General features: G+C 42.8%; 1 protein-coding gene across 6 annotated transcripts in view; it reads left to right on the top strand.

Annotated features, from left to right (window-relative positions):
- Positions 1 to 21,001, top strand: part of Scyl2 (SCY1 like pseudokinase 2) — a 46,858-nt gene extending 25,857 nt beyond the window's left edge. The window contains exons 8-19 of one of the 6 annotated variants that reach the window (XM_057757888.1): positions 118 to 243; positions 1,115 to 1,291; positions 3,993 to 4,004; positions 4,112 to 4,234; positions 5,215 to 5,328; positions 7,256 to 7,388; positions 8,119 to 8,237; positions 9,995 to 10,095; positions 14,269 to 14,335; positions 14,828 to 14,920; positions 17,948 to 18,067; positions 18,925 to 20,999. In XM_057757888.1, coding sequence (XP_057613871.1) covers positions 118 to 243; positions 1,115 to 1,291; positions 3,993 to 4,004; positions 4,112 to 4,234; positions 5,215 to 5,328; positions 7,256 to 7,388; positions 8,119 to 8,237; positions 9,995 to 10,095; positions 14,269 to 14,335; positions 14,828 to 14,920; positions 17,948 to 18,067; positions 18,925 to 19,569 — 1,830 coding nt within the window. In that variant the 3' untranslated portion in view covers positions 19,570 to 20,999. Of the gene's footprint in view, positions 1 to 117; positions 244 to 1,114; positions 1,292 to 3,992; positions 4,005 to 4,111; positions 4,235 to 5,214; positions 5,329 to 7,255; positions 7,389 to 8,118; positions 8,238 to 9,994; positions 10,096 to 14,268; positions 14,336 to 14,824; positions 14,921 to 17,947; positions 18,068 to 18,924 lie in introns of all 6 variants that reach the window. The other 5 variants (XM_057757887.1, XM_057757891.1, XM_057757892.1 and 2 more) reach the window with 5 other exon arrangements.
- Positions 21,002 to 22,186: the final 1,185 nt, after the last annotated feature.

Raw genomic sequence — 22,186 nt, 5'->3', positions numbered from 1 at the left:
ACTGTTTAGAATATCGCCGAATGTTTCTGAATACGTTTTCACTTTGTTGTGGTAATTTTTGGTTTTGAGTAATTTTAACTGGATAGTTATCAAGATAACTGATTTGTGTACTTGTAGATTCCCTTCTTCGATGATGTTGGTGCAGTCACACTTCAGTATTTTGATACCTTATTCCAAAGAGATAATCTTCAGAAATCCCAGTTCTTCAAAGGATTGCCGAAGGTTCTGCCAAAGCTGCCCAAGGTTTGCTATCAGTTTATTTACGTAGTCAGGAGATTTTGTTTCATGTTACTTACTATAATAAACCACTCCTCCAAAGATGCAAAACAGCTTTACCCGAGGGACAGATGTGACAGTAATGTACTGTAAACTAAAGCCAAAGCTTAGTTATTGTGCAACAATCAAAGGACTTTCAAAATTAGGATGACCAGTGGTGGACATTGTGTCCAAAAGATGTCCGTGAACAGCCGCGGTGGAGCTCATGCCTCTCCAGCGTTAAAGAGTGCGCTGGTGTTGGTGAATGCAAAACAGTGTTAAAGATGCTGAAGGGGCCGGGCCTGGTAGCACCTGGGAGGCGGGGCCGCGGGTCTCCTGAGTTCTAGACTAGCTAGATTGTGTAGTGAGACGGACAGAAACAAAAATAGTCGTGGATGCTAACGAAGATATTGTTTGTAAAGCTACAAGTCCAGAGCTATCCAGTCACAGCCATTGTCTGTCTACCCCTTTACTGAGGTGGTTTGGAGAGTGGACAGAAAATAGAAATACTGCCATTCCCCCCAGGCTGGTACACTAAACAGGCACGGCTGCCCCCTGTGGAGCAGCAGTTAGAAAGTCAGGGTAATGCTTCAGCTAGGCGGCAGGAGTCCTAAGGAGAGACAGGAGCAAGGGGAAGAACACATCCGTGAGCACTGGTTAGAGATGTGCTAAGGTGCTGTGATCATGTATCCTGTTTTATCTGGGATATGCTGGGCCTGTGCTGTTTGTTTTGTCGTAACAAGCAACAGAGTCTTATTTTTCTATAAAAGAAATATTTCAGTTTCAGCCATGAACTTTATGGTCACTTTAAAGTCCTGAAATACTTTTGTTTTTGTGAATTTTTCATTTTTCCTTTCAGCGTGTCACCGTGCAGAGAGTTTTGCCTTGTTTGACTTCAGAATTTGTAAACCCTGATATGGTACCTTTTGTTTTGCCCAATGTTTTACTGATTGCTGAGGAGTGCACCAAAGAAGAGTATGTCAAATTAATTCTGCCTGAACTTGGTCCTGTGTTTAAACAGCAGGAGCCTGTGCAGGTACGTTACGCGTGCTTCTGAGTATCATACGGTTACAGTGATAATGACTACCACTAAAAGCAAACCAGTGGCATTTTGAGCTTTTAAAAATGGAGTAAGTTGCCGGGTAGCACACCTTTATTCCCAGCACTTAGGAGGCAGAGGCAGATAGATTTCTGTGAGTTCAAGGCCAACCTGGTCTACAGAGTGAGTTCCAGGACAGCCAGGGCTGCACAGAGAAACCCAATCTCAACAAAACAAAATAAAAAATGGGTAAGTAGAGGCTAGAGAAATGGGTTAGTACTTAAGAGCCTGTCTCTCAAGGACCTGGGGTTGATTCTCAGCACCCACATGGTGGCTCACACCATCTGTAGCTCCTGCCCTAGTGGGTCGAAGTCTGGACTCCAGGAACCAACACAGGCACACATTCAGGCAAGGCCACCATATACACTAAAGAAAAATGAATTGAAAATTTTAAATGTTTAAAACATTGAGGTAAGTATATTAGATTTTTTTTTCACTAGACAGAAAGCTATTTTGCATACATTTGAATTGTTGCCATGATTGTGATTAAACTTAGCAAATGAATATCTGTGACTCTCCATAAATCATTGTTTTAGAAGACAAATTGCAATCAAATTTTGCGTGTGTTGCACTGTTCCTAATGGAAAGGTAGCAGTTTGGTAAAATAATACTCATATTTCTGGTTGGAGATAGTTTCATTCGGTTTGCTCTACAGTTGTTAATTTGCAGAGGATTGTGTCAGTTGTTTCTCTTTATTTTCTGGGTAATAAACTTTCATTAAAAGAGGAAAAAGTGTAAAGCATCGTGGAAATAATGAATATATATAGTCTGTTTGCACGTGAAAAATGCAAATTCTATATGTAATATGTATGTGTCAAGTGAATTAAATTATATAGGTTTTGTTACAGTATGTATTTGTCAGAAACAGAGTTGTCCTGAGTTTAAGAACACTGGGGTTACATACTGGATTAGAATCTGGGTTTATCTCCTGTCTAGAACTTTGTATTGGTCATTCTCATCTGAAAGCTTTTCATGCCCATTTCTCAGTGCAGAGTTGTTGGTGCATCCCCATTTCTCAATGCAGAGTTGCTGGCACATGCTGAAATCATTAGGTGTGTTTATCCCCATTTCTCAGTGCAGAGTTGTTGGTGCATGCTGAAATCATTAGGTGTGTTTATCCCCATTTCTCAGTGCAGAGTTGCTGGCACATGCTGAAATCATTAGGTGTTTCTACTGGGGGGTGATGGGAGCTTAGCAGTCATCTGCTGTCAGTCTGGTGTAATGGATTGTGGTTCTTTACAGTTCTTCCCTTGAAAATGAGGATTTATTTTTTAATTTATAAAATTGAGCATATAAGGTGTTACATATTGTTATGACATCTTTGAATAGCGTGTGCTTGAGCATTTCTCCTCCTCTTTCATGCCCCTGCTATCCCTTGTCCCTACTCCTCTTTCTCTGAGAGAGAGGGATTGCACCATGTCGCTCTGACTTGCTTGGCACTTGATATGTGTAGCTCAGCTAACCACAAAGTTACTAAGATTCACCTGCCTCTGCCTCCTGAGTGCTGAGATTAAAGGCGTGTGTCGTCAGGCATGCTGCCAATTCTTGTGGCTCATCCCCCCAGCCAGGGAATGGTCACAGGACAGAGCCATGAGCTTTAAAGCAGGGCTCCCTGCCAGTTGTCACAGTGTCCAGAGGAAAGGTTGGTGGCATCGCACTTCCTGATTGTTCATCGCCATGATAAAATCCCAAGACACATGATCTCGGTGCCCATTTGACCCCAGTCTCTTTATGGTAGTGACGTTTGGTTGTTGGCCGCATACTGTGCAGGATCTCCTGAGAAGAGACTCTGACTGTGTAATTGTCAGGTCAGGTTGTCCCATGGCCATGCTTGTAGGAGAGAGCTTAGCACTGGCAAGTAGAGGGAGCAAGCGAGGGGGGTGGGGTGGGGAGTGTGTGTGTGAGCACGCCTATGAGTTTGCATCTCCAGCTGCTTCAGATTCCCTCTGCGTGGGACTGTGGTCCAAATCAACCTTTAGCCTTTAAGTTGCTTTGTCCCAGGTAACTTGGTATTTTCTCCCTCTCATGGTTTCAGTTAATAAGCCCTCCTGAAAATTTTAATTGAGCATTGGCAAAACTAAGTGTTCTCAAACTTGGAGAGGTGGCCCAGCAGCTGAGAACGGCTGCTCTTCCAGAGGACCTGGGTTCAGTTCCCAGCACCCACATGGCAGCTCACAGCCATTCATAACTCCAGTGCCACTTTCCGGCCTCCATGTAGTCACAGACATATTTGCAGGCCAAACACTCATGCGCATAAAAGTAAATAATTAAAAACATCTCACCTAAGTATTTTGGTTTGTTTCTTACAATTTAAGTATGTAGAGACTGCTAGGAAAAAAAAAAGATTAGGGACAATTAAAAATGTTTATTTCTAGAATTTTTCCTTACAGATCTTTTCTATACTTTCATAGAAACCGAATGATACAATTTCCCCTTTGAGACATCTTTGTTTCTCTTTGGCTTTTATTTTTTTTAAGCGCAGTAGCTTTCTGGATAGTTGGAACTTATAGTGAAGTCCTATGTTACTGTAGACATGTTGGAAGTTCGCTTTATTTAAGTAAGGTGAAAACAGTTAAGGGTTGTGCTTAGAGAAATATAAGAGACGTGATGCCTGTGTTTTTGTCTTCCATGCCTTCAGGCTAGCAACATGGTGAGTGTCAAAATACACAACTTATTCCTCTGAAAATACTACATTTTGACATATTGAATTTCTCAAAGATTGTAGAATTTTAATGCATCGTCCCTTTTCTCCCACAGATTTTGTTAATTTTTCTACAAAAAATGGATTTGCTCCTAACCAAAACCCCTCCTGACGAGATAAAGAACAGTGTGCTGCCCATGGTCTACAGGGCTCTGGAGGCACCTTCCATTCAGATCCAGGTAGTGTCTGGGTTGATTCTCTTTATGATGGTCTTAAGGCAGGAGAAAGAAATAGTAAGGCATATTATAAAATTAAGTCTTAACATTCTGTGTGCTCAGTAGTTAACATGTTTATCGCATTACCTCACTGACTCACTGTTGTCCATCTGTATTGACTTGTAGCTAAAGGAGGGCTGGGGAGATGGCTCAGAGGTTAAGAGCAGGTGTTGTTTTTTGGGAGATGACCTTATTGTGTAGCCCAGGCTGGACTTGTTCACAGAGCTCCATCTGCTTGTGCCTCCTAAGTGCTGGGATTAAGATGTATGCCAACGCCCTGCCCACCTCTTCCAGAGGACACAAGTTAGGTTCCCAGCCCCTGTGTCAGGCTTCTCAAAACTGCCTATAACTTCAGCTCTAGGGGATCTAATATCTGTTCTGGACTCCCCCAGCACCTTCAGGAATTCAAGGCTAGCCTGGGTTATATGATACCCTGTCTCAAAAACACTGTGGCTGGAACTGTAGGTTTGTACTGCCTTGTATACATCTGCTTCTACCATGTATTTAAAATCACATTTTTTATTCATTTCTTGTCTTTAAGTTTATTTAAGAGTGAGGTTGAATTTTTTTTTCTCCTTATAATTAGTCACAAGATAAGCGGGAGCTGTGTTCACCTCTGCTTGTCAGCTCTCTTGAGTTAGAGCCCTGTACCGTGAGCGGTACTGGCCTGCAATTCCAGTACTTAGGCTAAAGCAGGAGGGCTGCAGACTGAGGTCAGCCTGGGCTACATAAAGACCATGTCTCAAGGGAAAGCAAAACAGTACAGAACTGGTTGCAGTTATCGCCTCTTGAACACTACCGCAGGCCCTGTGGAGCCGTGTCAGTTTTCAAGTGCCGGGACTTTGTAAAGCACATGGAAGTTTGTTTATACCGTGGCGACCAGCTGAGTGTGAGAGCGAAGTTGGGAGCCTTTCCTGGACACTGACAGATTTGTTTTCCAATAGGAGCTCTGTCTGAACATCATCCCAACTTTTGCAAATCTCATAGACTACCCATCCATGAAAAATGCTTTGATTCCAAGAATTAAAAATGCCTGTTTACAAACATCTTCCCTTGCTGTAAGTATTAATAGTTAATGCTTGTCTCTCACTGCTCAGTTGGCTTCATTTTCCCATTTATTAATAACTAGTTTCTGGTTCATTTGTGGACTTTGTCTTAGTTATAGGTGACCTACATACAGTATTTTACATTTTTCATCTAACTTAGTTATTTTTACATGTATTTGCCCTTTGTGTGTGTGGTCATGCATGCATTCATGCATGTGTTTGAACATGTGGCAGTCAAGACAGTTCGTTCTCTCCTTCAGCCACATAGTTGCAGGGATCGAACTCACACGCTCAGTTTGGCAGCTGCTTTACCTGCTGAACCCTCTTTTCGGCCCTTAATGACATTTATATTTCCCAGAACTTAATAAATTTGCCTTTTATAAAGCTTGATCATTGGAAATCCTCATCCATCTTTTCCTTGAGGTGTGTGAATTAGACAAAAACAGTAGTGTACTAGACTTGAGGCCAAAGCCGTGCGACACAGTTTTACCTGCTAGACTTGCAATCCGTATCAGTCGGTGTCCCTTGTGGAAAGGCTCTGAGACGGAGATAGAATACTGAACGAAGTAGGAGAAGCGTCATCACTGAAGTGCAAGCATGGAGTGAAATGGGCTTTATTCTGATTCTGTAACTACCGCCCATGGCCTTGAGGATGTCTTCATACTTAATAGATGGTAAAATTTCAGTTTTTAAAATGCCATTTCAGAAACCTTAATGCTTTATTTATGCTGTTATAAATTTATGTTAACACAAATCTTAAAGTATTTATTATACAGCCCTCTACACGTGCGGGGTAAGTGAATGTAGAGTGCACAGACACTTGGTGATCTACACGAGTGCCCCGACGTCTGTGTCTTCTGAAAACGCTAACTGGTCCTGGACCTTCAAGACAGGGTCTTAGGAGGACGCACAGGGGATGATACATGTTAGAATAGTAATTCTGAAATGGATTTGCATTTCATGTCTCACTTTAAAAAATGAGTTTTAGATGGGGCTTTCAGTGCTTCTAGCTTGCCTTTGAGAGGCTGATAGGAATTTCTGTGGTGAATTTATAGACTTACTCTCTAGGGTCTGGCAGTTTGAACTAGGAAATGCCAAAACCATAAATCATTGATTAAAATTGCCTAAAAATGAAGAAAAACAGAGCATAGCTAAGTACAACATTTCAAGAGGTATATTTGTGATTTATCTAATATTTTATGTATCAAAGGAAAATAAAATTAAACCAGCACTATTAATTTTATGCATTAGTTCTTTAATAAACTGACTCTGAGAACTGGTTAAACATTTAGATAGTATATATATTTTTTAAAATATTTATTTATTTATTTATTTATTTATTTATTTATTTATTATGTATGTATACAATATTCTGTCTGTGTGTATGCCTGGAGGCCAGAAGAGGGCACCAGACCCCATTATAGATGGTTGTAAGCCACCATGTGGTTGCTGGGAATTGAACTCAGGACCTTTGGAAGAGTAGGCAATGCTCTTAACCTCTGAGCCATTTCTCCAGCCCCTAGATAGTATTTTGAATTTACATTATTCTGTGCTTAAATTTCAGAAAGTAGTTGAACAAATAGGAAAAAATCTTCATTTTTCTGTAAACTATTATTCAATGGAATTATTTTCTGCTTAATTTTTTTAGACTGGAGTTTTGTTGATATGTGTAGCCCTGGCTGCCCTGAAAGTCAGTCTGTAGACCAGGCAGGCCGGCAACTTAAAATCACCTGCCTCAGCCTCTCTAGGGCTGGGTCACCACCGCCCATCAAATTTCTTATGTTAGTAAGGCCATGCTTATACAGTCTACTTTAGTAAACCTGTTTTTATTGAGATTTTTAGCATGTGTCTATTTGAAGATTAAATTTATACTAAAGTATTTTATTTTACACCATAGAAACTTCTGACAAATTTACATGTAATTTATCTTTTTTTATAGGTTCGTGTGAATTCATTAGTCTGTTTAGGCAAGATTTTGGAGTACTTGGATAAGTGGTTTGTACTTGATGATATCCTACCCTTCTTACAACAGATTCCCTCCAAGGAGCCTGCGGTCCTCATGGGGATTCTAGGTAGCTGAACTTAATGTCATTTGGTAGCATCTTAACCTTAATTCAATAGTTTCAAATGCTCATTCTATAAAGCCATTGCACTTCATTTCTATGTATATGACATCATACACTTGTAGAGTTATTAGATAAATGCCACATTATAAACTTCTTCCTATTTAACAACAAAAAAAGTAGACTCTGACATTTATGTACTAGAAGGCTGGGTCCATAAGGGAGCGCTTGACTCATGGGCATCGGCATTTGATTCCCAGCATGGGGGAGCGGGGAGAAGTAAGATAATTTAGGCTGATGTGATAGCGTATAACTTTCTTCTGTAAAGTAGTATAAAGAGGCAAATCTGCTGTGTTGAGTTTGACTGTCAGAGGTGAACGTGTAGCCTCTACTCCCCACTGTGTCTGTATTTAAACATCTTGAAATGGAGTTCCGAAACAGATGCTTCTAGGGTGAGGAATTGTTCTGTAACCTGGTTGCTGGGTTATTGTAACCAAGCCTTTAGTTTTGTGTTGTTATTAAGTGTGCTCTCAAACCAAAAGAGCGCAGGATAAATATGCCATAGTATATATACACCTGGACTGGGGGTGCAGCCGGTCCACATGGAAGAGAGCATCCTCAATTTAAGAGGGCGACATCTGTGCCATACCCATTTCAAAGGCTTTCTATAGATACAGTAAGTTCATGGTTTCTGTGCACTTGGTGCCAGTTCCTGACGTTTATCGCTGTGTCCCCTCAGGTATCTATAAGTGTACTTTCACTCACAAGAAACTGGGAATCACCAAAGAGCAGCTGGCTGGAAAAGTACTGCCTCATCTCATTCCCCTGAGTATTGAAAACAATCTTAACCTCAATCAGGTGGGAATATTTTATGTGTATTTGATTTTTTTTTCTTTTTGCTACTCGTATTGTGTGCTTGTATTATATTACAGATATAGGTGGCCAAAAAAGTAAAACGTGCCACAGAGTTAATAAAGGTTATGGAGTAGAAGGATAGTCCTCAAAGGCCTCATTGGAGGAGGTAATGAGCAGGGCGCTGAGATTGCATCTACTTTAAATTTGGGGCCGTGTGTTGATGTGAGCAAAGTGACAGTCTGTGTTTGGATGTTATTGCTACATAAAAATATTACCATACACAAATGCTTTAGTATTTTTAAACAATACTTACTTACTAATTGTACATTTTCTATGGATCAACCACACCAGGACTCGGCTTAGTTGAATTTGTTCCAGAATGAGAGTTTCTTACCGTGCTGTAATCGAGACCTTGGGTCTCATTTGAAGGTCCATCTGGGCACTCATCTGCTTCTTAGTTTTCTTAAATGGTTGTTGTAGGATTTGGCTTCTTTTGGGCTATTGGGCTGAGGGTCTTAGTCTTAGCTGTATGTTATCAATTCTGTACACATAGCTCTCTCCCAGACAGCAGCCTTGTTTTGTCAGACTGAAGTCAGGGTCTTGTTATGTCCTAAAGGAAGTGATGGCCTCTTACCTTGGTCTTCCCCACTCATCATAGGCGAGCACACAGTGACATAAATAGTAGAAAGGAGGCTAGTTCAGTGACAGGGGACTGAAGAGATAAAGTGAGATGACAAGGGATGGACTTGAATACCTATTTGCTTTAGATATTGAACTGTGAAGATGTGGTAAATGTTGGAGCAAAGGGGAAATGTGTAGAAAAGTCGCTACAGAATTGTGTTTCTGCACACCCGTTGCTGCAGTTCTCGCAGCTGTGTGCCCTGAGATGGTGGCACTACAGCTTCCCTGAGGCTGGGTGTTCTGCTTATTCTTCACTGTAGCCCAGTCGTAATGCAGTGCCAGGAAGAGAAATGGAATCAAAAGAAGACGGTAGGAGCCTGCTGTCTAGTGGGACGTGTAAACTGAGCCAAATTGCTGTTGAATTGAGGACCTGTGGTAGGTAGGCAGGGAAGACTTAGAATTAGGTGGAAAAGTGAGTAACAGCAATGAAGAATGACGAGCTGGGGGGAGGAAGGGTTGAGCATCGGAGAAGAGTTCTTAACGGGTAGAGTTTTGAAGGTGGAGAAAGTTAATCAGACCCAACGTTGCGTCTGAAGTAGTAAGGTGATCCTTTGTCCTCTGCTCCTAGATATAATGCTTGATGTTTACCTGGGCTGTCAGGTTAGGGCTGGCAGATGGGAGACCCTGACTGTGAAGAGGAATAGGCCCAGAACAGTTCTTGAGTTTTCATTGTTTTCTCTATCTGACTGAGGATGTTATAAAACATTTCCAGGGAACTGGAGAGAGAGCACTTGTTGCTCTTGCAGAGGACCTTGAGTTTGGTTCTTTGTACCCACATGGTAGTCCATAACCATCAGATTCAGGGGCTCTGATGCCCTCTTTTGATCTCTGTGGACATCACCATGCACGTGGTGCACATACATGCGTGCAGACAAAACATTCATACACATAAAATAAAATAAATTTAAAATACCAGAACCTAAAAGCTTTATCAGTCATACTGCCCCTCTATACAAAGACTGAAGGCTTTGGTGTTCTGAGTTTAAATGAACTGTGCTGTGTCTGGTGCAGGCCGTTAGTGTTAACTACGGAGTTGTCATGACTGACGTCCTCACTGTCTCTGTCTCTTACCATGCCAGTTCAGCTCTTTCATTGCCGTCATAAAGGAGATGCTGAGCAGGCTGGAGTCCGAGCACAGGACTAAGCTGGAGCAGCTTCACATGATGCAGGAGCAGCAGAGGTGAGCAGCTGTGCATATGCGGCATGCCTGCCAGGGCAGCACTCAGTAGGAAGACGGATGGCTCTTTCATTATATGTGATGCATTTTAAAATTTTCCAATAGATTAGTCCTGCAGATTTTCCTGTTGGGTTTGGGTTCAGTCTACCTGTATTGGCAGGATGAGACGTCCAATTCCCCCAGAGTTCTCTCATCCATTCCAGGCAGGGACAAGGTAGCCGATGGGGTGGAAGGCAGCTTTTTGTTGTGTGGGTGGCCTTGCCACATCCAGAGCCTCCAGGAGGAAGTTCTTCAGCCATGTTTCTTCTTGTAGTAGCTACAGGATGCTGCAGGAGCTAGCATGTCTCTATCATAAGAAGTTTAGGAGCTACAGGATGCTGCAGGAGCTAGCATGTCTCTATTATAAGAAGTTTGTTTTTTTTAAATACCATACTCTTAGAGTATGCACATGAGAATCAAGGTACCTTTATCTGTCTGATATTTTTAAATTAGACATATAAGTTAAATTTGGATGAACAGTTTACCCAATTAGTTACAGTATACCAAAGTCGTAGAGGCAAGAAGATTAGAAGGAATATTTTAGTCTCTAGTTTTTAGTTGTCCTGAGACCAAGAGCATAATTTTAATCTGTACAAGGCAAAAGAAAGTTTTAGTGTTGTAAACAATTTAGTGTTTTAAATTAGCATCAAGGGGTTTATTCTTAAGTTGAAAAATTTGTCTGCCAGCAAAATTTACTTGCATACATGAATGTAGAGATGCATCTTTAATATCTCAGTAAATCAGCATTGTTATAGGACAGGACAGGAATTATCATATAGATATATATCATAAGCCAAAGTATATTGGAGTGGAAAGACTCCGTAGTGGGGCCAACGCACACAGGTGGGTGTCCTTAGTAAAGATGGTGCTGACGTTTTTGTTTTGACCTCAACTGAAATGGCAGCTGTCCATGTGTTTATATTTTTCCAGAGCAGCTGTAATCTGCAGTTACAAGTTTTACAGATTTTAAAACAAGCATTCTGTAGCTACATTATTTATACATGCACTCTGACAGATGAACAGAACTTTTCCCAGGAAACTGTCAGCTGACCCACTTAAAAATCCCGAAGGTAGAAAGAAACCGTAAGAATGAAAGGTGATTTATGGTGGTAAGGCAGCTCTTCAGGTTGGGCCAGCCCGCTGCCCAGAGCATGGAGAAGGCTCTGAGGAACAGAGGAGGAGCACCAGAGGGGCGCCATGTGGAGGATATGGCAGGTTGCAGCTTAAACTGGGGAGCATAGGCAGAGTTAAGAGTGAGCATCCAGGAAAGGCTAGGGACAGCTGAAGGAGAAGGGGGCAGGGATGCAGAGCTCAGGAACTTGGCCAGGGTAGCTCAGCCCCAGTTTGGATAAATTTTATAGGGTGTTTGGGGAGCAAGCTTGTTCCTGGAAGTACCCATTCATAAACCATTAGCCAGAGACCCGAAGACTAAGACAGAGCATCCTCCGAAAATAGCCTAGGGTCAAAACAGTAGGAGGTTTGGGGTACCCCTGTGCAGGACATCTCCCATACACGGGCCCCAAATGGTAGAGACTGTTTCTACCCCAGAACAGGCCAGCCATCTGTCACTGCAGTGCCTTCACAGACAGGAGAAGGCAGAAAGTCTCCTGGACCCCTTCAGAGGCTGCAGCATGAAATTGGATAACTCACTGAGCAAGTCTGACCGACAGTGGGGAATGAAGAGTGATTTTCTCACAGCCAGCTGGTAGTCGGAAAACTCAACGTTTGGTGAAGTTTAATTCCTAGTTCAGGGAACTCCCTGCCGCTGACATAATAAATAATCCAGGTTTATCTGAGCAAAGCGCTCCTGGGTTGTGTTGTTGAAGGCCGCTTGTTAGTTCCCACTGCTTGGCCCCCAAATAACTGCACAGATGCTGTATTAATTAAATCACTGCTTGGCCCATTAGCTCTAGCGTCTTATTGGCTAACTCTTACATATGAATTTAACCCATTTCTATTCATCTGTGTATCGCCACGTGGCTTTGGTTTACCAGCTAAAGTTCCCAGCATCTGTCTCCCCGCGGCTCCATGGCTTCTCTCTGACTCCACCCTTTTTTCTCCCACCATACAGTTTCATTTTCCCTGCCTAAGTTCTACTTGCTATAGGCCAAGCCTTTATTAACCAGTGGTTTTCACAGCATACAGAGGGGAATCCCACATCACCTCCTCTTTTCTGTTTAAATAAAAAGGAAGGTTTTAACTTTAACACAGTAAAATTACACATAACAAAACAGGTATTGAGCAAAAATGACAGATACAATATTTATGTCTACTTTATCTCTTATCATAACTAAGGAAAACTATATTATTACGATCTACTCTTCAGTTTCATCAGAGACTCCATCCAGAAGGATACAATATTACCTAAGTAAACAGGAAGTGCATTGTAAGCAACTTCCAACACTCTAAAAATGACAGAGACAACTGACTAACTGGGCAGTCACCCAAAGTTCTTCTGTACCATTGGGACACCCAATCTTCAGCCCACACGCTTATAGTATCCAGCAGACATTTCATGAAGTAGAAAATTTCAAAGACAGTTCCACCTGTATGGGCAGCTTGTCTATCACATTTTCTGTGTCCTGCAGAATGTTTGGCAGACTCTTTCTGAAGGATTGTCTCACCTTTAGGCAAGTTCAGCAATCATTTCTTTGTGGGTTCTGTATGTCCAGTTTATGCAACAGTCCAGGCAAGAGCAGTCTCTTGCCCAAATGGCTAACCAACTCCATAAGGAACCTCTTTGATGCCCATCTTCCTCTTGAAGTAATTGGTGCTGCCAGGAGTAGATGTGTCTCACTGTCATGAAAAGTCTTAAGATTTTAAACATTTTAAATGTCATATTCTGGAGGCCTCTGAAAGATTTGAAGAATATCAGTCTAACTGAAATATATCTCTATACATCTAGAAAATCTAATATGACTGCAAGCTTGACTATTATAGATGAGTATCTATTAAGTTATATTTCTTAATTATACATTATATTTTTAAATGAGCTACACAAACACAGTACCTTATTCAAGATCAGAAATACATACAAATGTCACAAAATGGACCTTAAATTTGTATCAATAAGCCAAGATGCATACCAATGCAAATTATTCATATCTATATCAGGATTTCCCCAAGTGAAGTTCAGGAGACCACGAGGGGAACCCACGAGGTGGGGGCTTTTAATGTCCTGGGGGATGGAGCCACTGATTGTGGGCTTTTTGAGGGTGGACTGAGGTAACTCCACAGGAGGGGGTTAGGGCAGGAGCCTCTATCCAAACATTTTGGTGTTTATTCGTTAATGTGTATGTGAGGTCGTGAGCCATGCATGCATGCATGGCATGTGTGGGGATCAGAAGACACCTTGTAGGACTTGGTTTCCCCTTCTGATATGTGGGTCCCAGGGAGTTGAGCTCCACTTGGCAGGCTTGGCACATACAAGTACTTTTACCTGCTGAGCCATCTCCTTGCTCTAAATATTTTCCCCATGGTGTGTTTATCTATTGTGTGTGTGTGTGCGCATGTGTGTGGGTAGCCTTGTAGTCTGGGGCATTGGATAGCTCTGAACCTGGAGTTACAGGTGTGTGGAAGTCACCTGATGTGGGTGGACGGAAGCCTATCTGGAAGAGCAGCAAGTGCTCTTAACTACTGAACCATTTCTCCAGCCTCTTGCCCCAAATCCTAAATGTTGAATTTAAAAAAAAAAAAAAAAAAAAAAAGCAAAGCAGAGATATTTTCAAATTGTTTATTTTGAGAGAGGGAATGTGAGTGTGAGTGTGTGTGTGTGCATGAGTGCAGATGCATGCAACCACTGCTCAGATGCCGGCTTTCAGGAGGGCTCTCTTTCCACTGCGCCATGCACTACAGGAGAGCTGATAGCTGGCTCTGGAGCTTCCAGTTGACTCTCTGATGTTTGCCCCATGTCTTGCTGTAGGGTTGCTAGACTTACGGATGCGTGCCACCACATCTGATGTTGTCACATGGGTTCTGGGGGTTGAATTCTGGTCATCAGACTTTTGTGGCCCCAGATGTCATCATCATAATCATTTGGGCAAATAGACTAACCGTAGATAATAGTGGGAAAATCTGAGCTAAGGAATGAAGTTTGTTTCATTTAACTACCTTTCCATAATTCTGCCCATCTTGTAGGTCTTTGGAGATTGGAAATCAAATGAATGCTTCCGAGGAGACAAGTGTTACACATACCGGAAGTCAGGTAAGAAGACACACATTTTCACAGAAGATCCCTGAGAGTTAGCCTTACTTAAGGGACAAAAGGGTGTTGAAATATGAGCGGCAGGGCTGCTTCCCACCGCCACCCGGCTAGCTTTACCCGAAATAATTACATGGAAACTGTATTCTTTTAAACACTGCTTGGCCCATTAGCTCCAGCCTCTTATTGGCTAGCTCTTACATATTGATCTAGCCCATTTCTAATATTCTGTGTAGTACCACGAGCTGGCTTACCAGGAAAGATCTTAACCTGCATCTGTCTGGAGTGCGAGAATCATGGCGACCCACTGACTCAGCTTCTTTCTCCCAGCATTCTGTTCTGTCTACTCCGCCTATCTAAATTCTACCCTATCAGAGGCCAAGCAGTTTCTTTATTAATTAACCAATGAAAGCAACAGATAGAAAGATGGCCCTCCTCCATCAAAAGGGTGTTTTAATTGGGGTGTCTTCAAGTGTTGAACTTGTGTCTCAGCAGATTGACAAGGTCTTCAACAACATGGGAACAGACCTTCTCACTGGGGGTGAATCCGAAAATAAAGAAGATGGGCTGCAGAATAAGCAGAGAAGAGTAAGTTTCTCGACCTTAAAAGAAAGCATTTCTGTTGTGAGACTTCCATAAACCACATATATTTGCTGGGAATACTGGGAATATGTGTAGCCTCTTAACAAGGAGTCATCTCTAGCTGTCTGAGCACTGTGTTGGGAAGGAGTGTGCATAAGATGTTTTGGGTTCCTTTGTTATCCCCCCCACACACCCATGGTGCCTTGTCTCCATTGCTTAGCTCTGCCTGTGTGATGCCAGCACTCACAGTTATGCTGCCTGTCTACTTAGGGATTGCCACTTGTCAGCCCACCTACCTACCTACCTATTTTCTATCTACCTACCAATCTATATCTATCTATCTATCTATCTATCTATCTATCTATCTATCTATCTATCTATCTATCTATCTATCTATCTATCTATCTTTGAGACAGGGTTTCTCTTTGCAACAGCCATAGTTGTCCTGGAACTCGCTCCATAGACCAAGCTGACCTCAAACTCGCAGATATCCTCCTGCCTCTTCCTTCTGAGTGCAGGTTTGTGCCACCATGCCTGGCTCTTTTACTTTTTCAACTGTGTGTGTTTGTGGTTAGGGAGGGCTGTACACATGAGTGCAGGTGCCCACAGAGGCCAGGAGAGGGCGTCAGATCCTCCCATGCTTGAGTTGTAGGGAGCTGTGAGCTGCCTGATACAGGTGTGGGAGCCGAACTCGGGCCCGCTGGAAGAGCAGGTGCACCGTTCTAGCCACCGAGCCCGCTCTCCAGACTCAGCTTTTCAGCGTCTGAATTCTCTTCTTACCACATTCCTGTCAGTGTGCATGCGGAGTTGTTAGACGTTCTTTGTTAGACCAGCAGCCTTGACTTTCTTTGGTTTTTATTCCATGGCGATATCTAACTTTTATGACCTCAGATATTCACTCAGGTTGATTTTTTTGTTTTTGTTTTTGATCTTGCTCAAGCTAGACTTGAACTTGCTGTATAGCCAGGGGCTAGTCTTGACCTTCTGGTCTTCTGCCTTCACCTTTCTGCAGGAGTTACAGGCCTGAGCCTCCACATCCATCTTACCCTGTCAGTTGTTGGGTAACATGATGCTCAGATTGGAACTGGCTGATGTTTCCTCATAAGTAGACTAAAGTTACACGTTTATTTTCCTTATTCTCTTACTCTGTGTGTGCATATGTGAGCGTGCACATGCCATGGTGTGCACTAGAGGTCAGAGGACAACTTTTATAGGTTAGTTCCCTCCTTGAGTGTGAGTCTTGGGATCAGCATCAGTTGTCAGACTTGATGGCAAGTGCCCACACCTGCTCAGCCACCCCCAGCCCAGGTTACACGGTTTTTCAAGAATACTAAAAATACGATGTGGGACCCATCTTGATTTATTAAGAATATATAATGTTAGCCAGGTGGTGGTGGCGCACGCCTTTAATCCCAGCACTCGGGAGGCAGAGGCAGGCAGATCTCTGGGAGTTCGAGGCCAGCCTGGTCTACAGAGCTAGTTCCAGGACAGGAACCAAAGCTACAGAGAAACCCTGTCTCGAAAAACCAAAAAAAAAAAAAAAAAAAAAAAGAATGTATAATGTTGATATACCTTATTAATGGGGAATGCTGTTTTAAAGATTTCAATTAGATGCAATTTTACTCTACAAGGACCTAAAATCTGAGTACAGGTTTTGTTCTGTTTCCTTTTTAAAGATTTGCTGTCCTTATGATTTTGAATAGTAAACCTTAAGATAGTACTTCCTATTGAAATTTTGGTTTCTATCCAATAAGTCAAAATAAATTTCTTACTACTGTTGCGTCCATTTTTGTATTTATTTACAAAATATGATCATCTGTGTATAGAGCTAATGACAACACAGGGGCTCACAAAACTGAAAAAGAAAGTCTTGTGAGCTTGCTGTTTAGCAAACTAGATGAGTGCAGAGACAGACAGAGCCCTGTGCAGCACCCACAGTAAAGGAATGTTTGTTCAGTTCTTCCTTGGCCTTTTCTTATCCATGTTGTGGTCCTGAGATTGAACTGAGGCCTTGGAAACTCTTGGAAAGTACTGTAGCACTGAACTCCAATCCCAGGCCACGTTTTACTTAAATATATTATGTTTATTTTCTTATTTTTGTATGTGGTTGTATGTATGCATGTGTGCCCGCCAGGGCCTTGTGTGCCGGTCCAAGAAAAAGTAGGAGAGTCATTTGTTGCCTTTCCAGCAGGGGAGACCCAGGGATTGAACCCAGGTCATCTGACCGGGTGGCAGGCTCCTTTATCTGCTGAGCCTTCTTACTTGCTACCTTTCCTGTGTGTGTGCATGTGTGTGCTCACAAGCACGCACCTGCTGTGTGTATGTGGCAGTCAGGGTAACTCAGGTGCCAGTGCTTGCTTTCTGCCTTGTTTGAGACAAGGTTTTTTGTTCACAGCCATGGGATCACAGGTGTGCTGTGTCTAGCTTTACTCAAGTCTGCGAGCTGCCTTACCCATTAGTCATCCCTGTAGCTCCTGTTTTTTGTTTCGTTTTGGTTTTTGAGACAGGGTTTCTCTGTGAGGCCATCCATGAGTGTCCTAGACCTCTCTCTCTAGACCAGGCTGGCCTTGAGCTCACAGAGATCCTCTGCCTCCTGAGTGCTGGGATTAAAGGCGTGCATTAGCACACTGGGCTCTAGCTCCTCTCTTTAGTTGTGTTCTGAGCTACAGTCTCTGTGAGTTGTACTGATTGGCCTCGGACTCACTGTAACCCAGGCAGTCACTAAATTTGTGGTCCTCCTGTCTCAGACTTTCAAATGGCTGAATCACAGGTCTTTGCCATTATGTCTGACTCGTGAGCTTTTTAGACTGAGATTTAAATTTGAGCAAGAATAAAATCAGTTACTCTTAAAGAACCAGGTAGTTCTAATGAACTTTGGGTGAGATTCCACCTGAGTCACCAGCGCTGGATCGCTTGCTTGCCCCTGACGTAGTGAAGCATTGCCAAGTGTGCTCACACCTTACCAGAAAAGAAACATCACTCTACAGGTGAAGAATAAAGTTGTGGGTGAGTTTTGTTTTGTTTTGCTTTAAGGCATCGCTTACACTTGAAGAAAAACAGAAATTAGCAAAGGAACAGGAGCAGGCACAGAAGCTGAAAAGCCAGCAGCCTCTGAAGCCCCAAGTCCACACTCCCATCGCACCCAGCAAACAGGTGCGTTTCTTTTGCATCAAGCGTCCTCGGTGGTAAGGAGCAGAGTGGTAAGGAGCTAGTGCTCGGGCAGGGGCGTTTAGAGACTACCATGATAAAGCAGTGACTTAAAGGTGCAACTTAGGCTGTCCAGCAGCTCCTGAGCACCCTGCCCCATATGCAGTGTTTACCGAAGAGGAAATGTAAGAAAGTCGTGGGTTAATAGTGCCATTATCAGGAATATTCTCTTCACACCCGTAAGTGTTTCTCAGCTGGAAGGAGCTGCTGTTTCTGACTTTTCCATTCTGTCTGACTTTGTAGCTTGGGTTTAGAAGAGGCACCTACATCGCCTGAGCACATTGATTCCCTCTGTGTTCTGGGCTGTTCCAGATGCTGGCGCTGCTGCCCTGGGCGGCTCCTGCTTGCAGAGTGCAGGCTCTCTGGGGCAGCTCAGCGGTGTTCCAGCTCACTGCTTCCTGGTCTTCAGTCACCACGGCTCTTCCTCAGGAAGAAATGTTGTGGGCTAAGGGGCATAGTCGAGAATAAATGTTAGCTTCTTACAGAATAGAGGAATTCCTAAAAATTTTGGTGAGATTCAAAATAAAAAATAAATTATCCTGTTTATGACACAGTTCTGCTGGAAAGAGCACAGTTCTGCCTCGGGAGCATTTCATTTACCTGTAGTTTAGATTTCCCATAACTGTCATCAAATGATTGCCAGTATTCGCTGACAGGAGCCGTACTCACACTAGTGGTCACTGTTCGGCTGCAGGCTGTAGCTAATTGACTGGATGGAGATCCCTGGCCTGACTGGCATTGTGCTTTATCATGTACTCTGTCCATGCTTACTAACTGGACAGTCATTTGCTCCTCTTTTTCAGACTAAGGACCTGACAGATACATTGATGGATAACATCACCTCCTTGACCAGCCTTTCCGCTAGCACTCCTAAACTTTCTGCTTCAAGTACCTTCACGTCTGTTCCTTCCGCGGGCCTCAACATGATGTTTTCTACACCAATTGATAATACAAAGAGAAATTTGACAAATGGCCTGAATGCCAACTTGGGCTTTCAGACTTCAGGATTCAGCATGCCGGTCAACCCCAACCAGAACTTCTTCAGCGGTTCGAGCACCGCTGGAGTGACCACGATGACTCTGGGAGCGGCTCCCACGCTGTCAAGCTACAGCCCTCTGAGTGTTCCTCCCGCTGCTGTGAAGCAGGCTCAGCAGAGACCGGCCGATATGTCGGCCCTTAATAACCTCTTCGGCCCTCAGAAACCCAAAGTTAGCATGAACCAGCTATCCCAGCAGAAACCAAATCAGTGGCTGAATCAGTTTGTCCCTCCTCAGGGTTCCCCAGGGATGGGCAGCGCAACCATGGGCGTACAGGCGAATGTGATGGGACAGGCTGCCTTTGGTATGCAGGGCAACCCTTTCTTTAACCCGCAGAACTTCGCACAGCCACCAGCTACCATGACCAGTAGCAGTTCAGCTAGCAACGATCTGAAAGATCTTTTCGGGTGAGGCGTCCTATGCTGCTCCTCGGAGGTCGCTGCAGTTCAGTCATGGGTGAGCAGACTTAGATCAGCGTGCAGCTGGCTTGAAGAAACTGTTCCTGGGGGCAGTGGCTTGTTTTTGTGACGGAGAACACCTGCTTCCATGCCAGCCAGCGCAGGAGTTGTGTGGATCCTAACCAGTTCAATTTTTTAAAGCGTTGAGGATTTTCTCTACAAAACCTCCTCTTCAGGTTTTTAAAGATCCAGTCCTTACTAGTCTCAAAGTGCAAAAGGACAACCGAGTTATCTTGAATAACAGTTTTTAAATCAGATGTTTATTTTGGCTTGTAAATCTTCATGTTATTAAAGCCTTGTGTTGATGGTAGCTGGGCGCTCACCTGTTCTCTCACCATTGTATTCTCTTGTCCTCACCAGTGGGAAGAGTCTGGGTTCTGTGTCGGTTTGTTTGCCATTGTGTGACAGGGGATGGTAACATGAAGGGGAAGCATTGGGTCCTTTGCTTCTTCCAGTCTTAGTTTTCAAAGAAACTTATGCTTCATGCAAAAGACAGTCAAAATGCTGCAAATCTTAACTTACGTTAATTTCACTGGTTTAAAAACATTATTAACCATCTTAAATGCAAACTAATCATTGTGAATTATATTTTAGCATGATCTGCCTCAAATAGCAATGTATTTCTGCCTTTACTTGAATATCTTTAGGATCACCTTTTTCCTGTTGTACCACAGGAGAGCCATTGTACAGAAACCAGACAAAGCGCCTGGAGCCGGCTTCCCCGCCACTGCCTTCGTACTTGAGTTTGAATTCAAACTTCTGAAGTTGCAGCACATATGAATTACATTTTCAAAAGGAGATTTGTAAAAAAAAAAATAATAATAATAATTAAACTATATTTAATGAGTAAACTTTTGAGATTTCTGCCATATTGTTTCAACTGAAATAACCCATAAAAATGAGTGAGCCATTGGACACCAACAGATTGAATGTTAGCTTGCCACGAAGTCCAGCCCCCGTTAGGTACCTACTACTGAAACTCAGTTCTTTTCTAGGAGTTCCAGAATCTTTGTTTGGACACTCAGTGTCTGTGAAGCTGTCACTGTTAGAAGGGAAGTAGTTCCAATAGGACTCGTCTCACTCGCCAGAAGGCTTCCCTGGTGTTTGTCTTTAATCTGCTGATTCTACCACAGAGCCTTATGCTGCAAACATCATTTGTATTTTTAAAACTCATATCCCACTGTTATGTGATAACTAAAGAACTCTTAAAAAACTGTGTATGTGATATAGTTGCTGCCATGCAGTTTGTGGTTTTTAATTATATGGAACCAGCAATCATTTAAAATAAATCATATAAAGTTTAGTGTGCTGATACTAAGTTTATTAAATGACTGAATGTTCATTGAATATATATATATATACACACACACACATACATGTATAAACATACACACACATCGCCCCACACACATATACATGTTGCGTGTACTATACAGTCCTTATTACAAGGTCCCATTTCATGCCATTACCAGTGCTGATAGCATCCAGTTAAAAGCACACTTAAAAAAAAGGCAAGTCAGTGTTCACACCTGGCACCTGTGTGGCATGACTTCAAAAGAATTTCATTCAAGAAATGAAAAGGCATTTTCGTCAAGTACATTTACAACTTCACCAGACTTGATTATAAACACAGTAGTGATATTTCTTTTTTTTTAAAGATTAATTTATTGTGTGAGTCATCCCCCCCAGCCCTCTTTATAAAGTAATTTGATATTAGTGTTGAATTCCTCATTAGAAGGAAATGCTATAACCATCTGTATGTAGCTTAAGCTTCAAATATGCCAATGGACTACTTGAAAAGCCCAGTATCTGATTCTTTAGTAGCTTACAAGTGTTTATTGCCGCCCCTACCTCAGGACTTAGGCATAACCAATGAGGGAGACTTTGCATTAGTTAATAGGGGGAGAACACTATGGTGGTGTAGCCGGTACAAAGTCTCACATTCCTGTAGATAAGTCTAATGAAATAAACACAGGTGTGGTCGAAGAAAAGGGGTATTTGGACAAAGGAAGAGCATTAGGAGTGGGGTGGGCGAGAGAAGGTAATGGGGTAAATATGACTGAGATACATTATATGAATGGAAAGTCAGTATGAAGCCCGCTATCTGTAATTAATATTTGCTAGTCAGAATGCTGGTTATTGGGATGGGAGTGTGGCTCTATCAGTAAAGAGCTCGCCTTGAAAGTGTGAGGGTCGGCATTAGGTCCCCAGAATGCACAGACAATCCTAGGTATCTTGGTCTGTGTTGTCATGGCAGTAGTGAGGAGGTGGGAACAGGAGGACCCCTGGGGCTTGCTGGCCACTCAGCCCAGCCTAATTGGAACACTCTAGCTAGGCCCCTGTGCAGTCTCTCTAAAGAGGTGGCCAATGCCCCTGAAGATGGCACTTGCAGTTGTCCCTCTTCCGTTTGTACCTACCACCAGTGCAGGTGTGCCCCCCCCCACACACACACATTAAAAATTATTTTTAAAAGTTGCTGTTTGGGCTGGGGCTCAGTTGACAGAGTATTTACTTAATGTACACAAAGCCCCGGGTTTTTATCTCCATTGTTACATAAACCCCTTGTGGTG

Source organism: Chionomys nivalis, chromosome 25 (assembly GCF_950005125.1).
Source record: "Chionomys nivalis chromosome 25, mChiNiv1.1, whole genome shotgun sequence".
In the NCBI taxonomy this organism is placed as follows: Eukaryota; Metazoa; Chordata; class Mammalia; order Rodentia; family Cricetidae; genus Chionomys; species Chionomys nivalis.
The sequence above is the reverse complement of the archived record's forward strand: the minus strand, read 5'-3'. Positions and strand labels throughout refer to the sequence as shown.